The sequence below is a fragment of the Echinops telfairi genome, unplaced genomic scaffold (assembly GCF_000313985.2).
Source record: "Echinops telfairi isolate 266 unplaced genomic scaffold, ASM31398v2 ScPeMD7_5592;HRSCAF=6446, whole genome shotgun sequence".
In the NCBI taxonomy this organism is placed as follows: Eukaryota; Metazoa; Chordata; class Mammalia; order Afrosoricida; family Tenrecidae; genus Echinops; species Echinops telfairi.
In genome coordinates, this window is record NW_022109491.1 from 23,409,818 (window position 1) to 23,417,832 (window position 8,015).

Here is an 8,015-nt window from a genome sequence, read left to right on the forward strand (position 1 = left end):
AACCGATTACAAGGAACTATATGTGACCTCCTCCCTGGGGGACGGACAACAGAAAAGTGGGTGAAGGGAGACGTCGGACAGGGCAAGATATGACTTAATAAGAATTTATAAATTATCAAGGGCTCATAAGGGAGGGGGGAGCGAGGAGGGAGGGGAAAAATAAGTCACTATTACTTTCAATCCGTATCTAAATAATAGTCATAATTGTAGCAATAACATTCATTGAGGACCTAGTAGGCGCCAAGCGTCATGTCTACGTGTGCCATTTTTGATCATTTAACAGGGAGGTACAATTACTATTTGCATTGCAAAGATGAAGAAACAGGCCGGGATGACTTAATGCCTGTCAGGTTTGCAGTCTAGCCAGGAGTGGAGCACAGCAAGCTGGTTAAAAGCCCTTACTGATGATGCCATTCTACCCTCAACCCGTAGGCCGCAAATTCTAAGACCAGTGTTAGAGGCTTGTAAGGCCTCAGAGGCTTACATCTCAGCTCTGTGCTAGCCCCTGGTGGGTAGCTGAAGCGATCTACGATCTCAGAGATCTGACATCGGGTCACTGTGAGTTGGAATCAACTCAGTGGCAGCGGGTTTGGTGTTGTTTTTGTCCCAGGTCTGCAGGGGTCAGTCTCCCTAAGTCAGAGCATGGTGCCCCTTGCCGCTTAGTTTCTCTCTTGAGAGAGCTACACAACCAAGGGAATATGCAGATAATCCCTAAGTTAAAAAGATCAAAGCAAAAAGTAGTCCCTGAGTAAAAAAGACCAAACACTTGTGCCCACCTACCCCACTACTCTGGCTTCATTTCCAGGAATTTCAGCCTCCCCCAGAGTAAGTTGCCTTTGCTTCATGTCTTGCCAAATTGCCAAAGCTCATATGATTGCTACAAGGTTCTTCTGCCCTAGCCTACTTTCTCCCCTTGGCCCCTTGCACTGCCAGTCTATACAACTCACTATTTCATTGTGTATCTGTGCCCCTGCTGTTCCTTCTGCTAGGAATGCATTCCTGCCCAGCCTTTGTCTACCTAGAAAACTCCTACTCATCCTTCAGAACCCAATTCGTAGGTGACAGTTCCTGAGACAGCTTCCCTACTCTGCACATCATCATCAAATTTCTATACCTTGTATATACAATGGGGTTTCAAAAAGTTTGTGGGAAAATTGAACGAAGTAATAAGAATAAGAAGGGTTCTTTGAGGGGAGGGAGGGAGGGGATAAAGGGAAGCTGATATCAAAGAGTTCAAGAAGGAAAAAAATGTTTGGAAACTGATTATGGTAGCAATTGTACAATTTTGCTTGAGCTAATTGAACCATGGAATGTTATAAAATCTGTCAGAGCTCCCAAATAAAATGATTAATGAATTTTTTTTAGTAGGATGAAGATCATAGAATTTTTCCATGATGTCATCGAAGCCTCTTTGTACAACCATATTTCATTTAATCACAGTAGGACTTGTAAGGACTTGTTGACAAGCTTGTCCCACTGAGCAGCCTCTGCAGTCCAAGCACAGGGTCTATCTTCCTACTTATTTCTGAACTCTATAAACCTTACCCAGGTGCCACAGGGTCCCCACTAGTAGAGGTCATTGGCCAAATCCCTGCAGGGAAGTGAGAGCCATTTGAACATGAAAAGATTCCCTAATGAACTGAACTCAAACAGCCCACTTGGCTCTTCTGTAACCCCCATCCCCTGGCTCTGGGCTCTGGTGGGCCAGCAGCTCCGACATGACACCCAGGCCAATGCAGGGTGAAAATGGAGGCGTTTATAAAGTCATGGAGATGTGTGACAGCACCACTGACAAAGGAAGGTCGGGCAAAGGGGCCCCGCCTCCCCTTCCAAAAGAAAAAGCAAGGAAGAGAGAGTCAGCGGGCTGGGAGCAGCAGGAGCAGCAGAGGAGGCCGGGAAGGTCTGAGGAGTAAGCGCATGTGGCAACCAGCCAGTGCTTAACGCCAAACACTGTGTGCCTTGAGCAGGGTGCTCTCGGGAGAGCTGCCCATTTGGAGTGAAGTGTTAACAGGACCTGGAAAGAGTAGTTAGGAACGTAGGAGGCAGTGGGCGTGTGTTGATGGCTAGTTAACTGGGGGGGGGGGGGAGAGGCACACTCATTAAAGGCGACCGGTTGTGGCACCACTCAAACTACTCAGAAACGCACGGGAGGTCCCCGAAGTGGCCATGGAAAAACTGGTAGGAGACGCGGATTCTCGACAACAGCACAAGAAATCAATAAGAGTATTTCCAAGTATGGACAAAAACAGGAACACGTGGCAAGGACACCCAGACTCTCTGGAGCCAAGGAGACTGGCTGAACCCCTAAAACGATTGCCTTGAGATCATCTTTCATCCTTAAATGACAACTATCCCCTGAAGCCATCTTAAAACCAAATAATAGCTTAGCTTCCCCGTGCACACGGTCTGCCTTGAGCCGGGATGCTCTCTTTAAGAACTCGCTCTCGGGGATCCACGTGACAGCCCCACGCACCTCAAAAAGATGCTGTCGGACTCTCACGGGGAGCAAGTTCATGTTCATGGGGGAGGAGAGGATGGGGGCACAGCTTGACGACCAGGCTCAGGGTCACTGAAGTGCACCCACAGAAACTGCTGAACCGGCCTACGTTTCAATAGCCTCAACAGGGATGGAAGCAAAAGAAACAAATCTCCTATGAAGAGCATGTGGCGGAGGAAGCCTTTCATTTCTGCCAAGGGGACCCTCTTCAGGACCACCAGGGAAGAGGCTAGACTGCGGGAAAGGGCGGTGCATTAAGTGACTCTATCATTTTGCCTGAAAAAAAGGAGCCCACTTTGAGAAGTTGTCAAATGCTGAGCTGAGCTGTTAACTCTCATCGAATTCCCAATAAGACACCCCCCAATAAAATCTACTCTAGATACGTTCCTTCTTCATGCTATGATTCAGCATATAAACTTTAACTCTGATCTAAACTGCATGGATTATAAAACAAACGAATCTTCTGTTTATGACTTGTGTTTGATCCATGCTTATTCCTGCTCCTTACAGTCAAGGCATCATCAGTGTTTGGTCTCAACTGTCCTGCAAATTTTGGAGATTATTAGCCAAAATTGCAATTTCCATTATCATTATTTTTTAACTTTAGTGTAGAAAAACCAAACCCTCCTCCTCCTATGAATCAGGAAATAGGGATTTCCCTTTTTTTTTTTTCTGGATAAAAAGGGCTTCCCTTCCTCAATAAACCCCTGCTAAGTTAAAGAGGCCCAAACAGATGCCCCCAGCCTGCACCCCGCCCTGGCCCCAGTGCCCCTCTGAGGTGTCTCACGGGTGTGAGCAGTCAGAACCACCAAGGCCACAGGCACCGGGCTCCCAGCGGCCCATGGGGACCGAGAAAGGGGGGGGGCAGGGGGCAGATGCGTACTTGTAGACGGCGCTGTCCTTCTTGGGGCTGTGCTGCGGCAGGAGGCTGTGGGAGTACTGGTGCACCCCCAAGTCATACAGCGAGGGGAAGTCCTTGCCACACAGGTGGCAGCGGTAGCTCAGCTCCTCCTGGTGGCTCTTGATGTGTTCCAGGAAGGTGTCCAGCTTCGGGAACGTCTGGGCACAGCTCTTGACCACGCATTTGTAGACCTTGAAGGAAGATACAGCGAAGGTGAGGAGAGGTGGGGCCTGAGGAGAGCTGCTTCCACGGCTGCACCCCGCTGCCCGACGGCAGTCACCTGAGACATGGCGGCTGGACCACCACATCCCTGGTCCTGTGCCACCGGAGCCCTGGTTGCCCCGGTATTTTGATCAAAGAGTGTCCTCCTCTAAAGCCACTCACGATGGCCCTATGACCCTGGCTTCTGGGTGGTGCAAACATGTTTATGAAAGTGCTCTCAAACTGGGAAGTACAGCGGAAAGATGACCGCTGTCCTGTCCGCGTCATGCTAGCGGAGTGACCCAGACTTAAGGAGCACCTGGACAACAGATTGGATGGCACCGCTCCCAAACTTTCATTTTCACGGTCGCCTGAGAACGTGCCTTCTTTCCAAGTGTCCCAGGGTTGTGAAGCTGCTGGTCCGGCCTCCTGACGGCGCAGACCCCGGTTCAGAACACTGCCTCGCAAACCTGCCTGAGGGGCACCTCTGGGGCACACTCCTCTCCGTCACTGATTAACATCCAAGCTCGGTACAGCTAAATGTTAACTTTGACAAAGCTGACCGGAAGTACAGGATCTCGTCAGGTAGTTCAAGCCCAAAGGCTGGAGTTTTGATTGCCCTGTCAGATGTAAAAAGAACCCCGGTGGCGCAGGGGTTAAAATTCTTGGCTGCTAACAAAAAGGTTGACAGTTCATACCCACCCGCCAATCTGTGGGAGAAAGAGGTAGCTGACTGCCTCCGTGGAGAGGCTCAGCCTTAGGGGAAAAAAACCCGGGGGGAAGTTCGACCCTGCTCTGCAGGGTTGCTCTGAGTTGGAACTGACTCGATGGCAGTGGGCCTGGGTAAGGCACGAATGAGACATCCATCTAGCTCAGCAATCTCATTTCAGAATTCATCGATATATTGATCCAGAGGTATTGGTTATCTCTGTACTGCTGGCAACCTCCTGCAGATTTATCATCATTTCAGAATAAAGTTGTTTCTTTTTAAAGAACCTACCTGAAAGTAAAAGTGGCATCATTCAAAGTTATCTGCATGCGGGATCCTAATGAGACCTGTAGCTCTGTGTGTTGTACTGCAGATGCTCCAAAAACAAATCCTGGGCTTGGTGCGGCCGGGCCAGGTCTGTTTCTGGATGGTGTGTGATGCATGTTCTCTCAGGAGCACATACAAGCATTGCAAGGGAGTTAATGGCATGGGGCTTGGAGTCAAGGGGCTTGGCTTTAAATTCTGATTCGCCCACTTATTGGCAGCGAGACTTGGGTTGGGTCAGCTCTCCTCTCTAAGCCTCCATTTCCTCATCTGGAGGACAGATGGACTGAGGATGCCCACCTCGGAGGCTGTTTTGAGGATTCAGTATTAAATGTAAAGCATTTAGCAGGATGCCCAGTCCATGGTGAGTTGACTCCTCAGCTCTCTGAGTTTCCCAGTTCTACATGGAGGGACTTGGCACTTTTCTCAGGAGGAAAATCTAACAATGAAATTTATTTTAAAAAATACAAACAGCAGCTGTCTTTGGATAGGAATCCAAAGCCAGGTGCCGGCACAACAATAAAGTTCTTAAAAAACAACAACAACAACAAACTGGAAGAATGACCCTATGACCCAGCAACGCTGCTCCCAGGGACACACATCCAAGAGGACGGAAACGTGCTCACACAAAAGCCGCTGCCCGGGCATTTCAAAAACGCAACACAGGAGTGTTTATAGGAACATACTCCTAACAGCCCAAATGGCCTGTCAACCGATGAAAGGACAAACAAAATGTGGTATATCCAGATAATGAAACATTGCTTCACCATGAAAAGGAATAACGGTGAAAGGCAAAACCAGCGGTGGGGCTGACGCTTGGATGCATGCGACGGCGCAGATGCTGCACACTGAACGAGGGACACGGAGGCAGGCACCGAAGGGCCCGTGCTGCATGTCGGGGCTGAGCAAAGCCACAGACAGACAGCAGAGCGGTGGGGGCCGGGGGCTGGGGAAAGGGAGGCATGAGAAGTGGCTGCGGAGGGGCACGGGGCTGCTTCAGGCATAGGAACGGTGCAGGAATGTGGTGATGGCTGCACAGCCTTATGAGCAAACTACAAGCTACAGACATGCACTTTCAAAGAAGAGAGCTCACAGTGAATCGCAGCTCAGGAAAAGATCTCAGGGTGTCAATGACTGTTCTCCCTGTGCCTCGTCACCCCACCTCCCACTTCCTTCGTCACCCCACCCTCAGGACGAAGGCTTTCGCCCTAGGGCTACCACCCCAGTGGCTCGGCAAGCTGGCCTTATCCAGGGAGAGGAAGTCCGACCCCTCCTGAGGGATACAATGGCATCCAGGGCCCGCCCACCGCCCCCTTCTATGCACCGTTCAGAGGTCCCAGCACCGGTCAGGGCTCATGACAGGGTGGCTGTGGGTGGCTGCCACCTGCCTACCTGCTCGTTTTTATGCTGGGTCATGTGAGACTTGAGCTGGAAGTAGGTGCTGAACTTGCTGGGGCAGAACTGGCACAGGTAGGAGCTGTCGATGAGGACCACCTGCTTGGTCTCCAGCTTGTCCCCCTCATCCTCACCTTCCGTGGGCAAGGCCTGGGCCTGAGGGGTGCTCGACAGGGTCTGGCCCAGCCCTGTGGGAAAAGCCAGAGAGCAGTCACTGAGAGGACAGAGAGAGTCAGGACACGGGGAGGACTCACAGAGTGGCTCCCGAATGTCCACCCACCACCTGCTGCGTGCTTGGCGCAAGACACGGGATACGAGACAGTCAACAGAGATGCAATGAGAAGGCCGATACCGAAGATAAAAGACTGAAATAGCCACATAGAACCGAAAACCAAACCCAGAGCACTGAGTCAATTCTGGCACATAACTAGCCTATAGGACCGAGTAGAACTGCCCCACAGGGTTTCCAAGGCTGTAATCTCTAGGGAAGCAGAGTGCCCTGCCTTTCCCCTATGGTGGATTCAAGCCACTGACCCTTTGGTTGGCAGCCAAGTGATTTAACCACTGTGCCACCTTGAGATATCAGCATGATGGTGGTTAAATAGCTGTTGCCTAAAGCCTTCCCTCCCTGCCCTCCCCTCAGACCCTGTAGCCCTCCTCATGGTAGTTAGGAGTCTAATATCCTTCTGAGCTCTACTTACAACGCTTCTGCAGCTTCCTGCTCTAATCATCATTTTCAGGTGCCCCTCCCTCACCTGACCCTTCTTCACACTCGAGGCCTGGGGACCCTGGTGTCATCTTGGTAAGGCCAGCGGCCTGCCACACTAGCGGCCTTCATAGATGGTCACTAGAGGGCTGAACCCTGGGTCTTAGGCACTGTGGAGTTGTAAAATAAATGTTTTTTATCCCCCCAAAGAGCTCACAAGAACTCAGAGGGCACACACTGAACAGCCAGCCACAGGGTAGGGCTAGTTCCAACAGGAGCGCTGGAGGAAGGCTACATAAAAGTAGCCACACATTGTTTGAGCAGCACAACGTCCTCTTCCGGGCTGACCCTGCTCATTCTTAAGTTACTACACAGCCAGGCCGCTGTTCAGCATGGTAGCCACAAGCCACATTCACCTACTGCTAATCTTGTACCACGGCAGACATCCTTAATCAATCACCTATCTCTCCTTGAGCCTGGATCCCACCCCAGATACAGCTAGCCCAACTGCAGATGTGCTCTCGGTGTAAGATAGACACTGCAACTCGGAAACTTGGCATGGGGGAAAAAAGCTGTAAACTATGAGTGATTTCTTTAGTTCTATAGAAAACTGTAGTCAAGAGGAGACAAATGAATGTCAAAATCCCATGAAATCCAGCATCAGAACCTGTGGAAGTAGTAAGTGTTCGCCTGTCAATGCACTCTTAATAACAAACATAACATAAATGTTTAAAAATGTCATTCTACAATGTGCTTGGATATTTTAAATATGCTGAAATAGACTCTGAAACTTAATTTCACTACCACCTCCCTCCCCTCCACTTTTCTCTCTCATTGTTTTCAAAGTAGCCATTGAAACATTCTGAATGATAGACATTATCCCTCTATCGTGGCTAGTGCTCCTCTACATCAGCAAGCTCCTCCTCTGTGTAAGGACAAGGACAAGTGACAGCACAGATGAGAATCCCACATGGTCTGAATGGCCTTGGAGGCTAACTGTCCACAGGGGACCTGATCAACGGATAATGACTGCACTCAGCAATGCATTGAGAATCAATTCTGGGGTGGGATCCAGGCTCAAGGAGAGATAGGTGATTGGTTAAGGATGTCTGCCACGGTACAAGATTAGCATCATTTGGTGTATCTGTGATCCCTCCTTTTACACCTCACTTTAAATATAAGCAAAAAGAAGCCAGAGAGGTCAGGGGTGATGCCCAAAGACTCTTGGTTAGCAACCCAACCTACGAGGCTGCAGGGAAGAGATGGAGGGAGGGAGGGAGGG

At 50.0% G+C, this 8,015-nt stretch overlaps 1 protein-coding gene across 1 annotated transcript in view; it reads right to left on the minus strand.

Moving 5' to 3' along the window:
• ZNF341 (zinc finger protein 341) overlaps positions 1 to 8,015 on the minus strand; it is a 44,238-nt gene that overhangs the window by 19,157 nt on the left and 17,066 nt on the right. The window contains 2 exon segments of the mRNA XM_013007933.2: positions 3,381 to 3,589; positions 6,025 to 6,215. Of these exon segments, the coding sequence (XP_012863387.1) occupies positions 3,381 to 3,589; positions 6,025 to 6,215 (400 nt within the window).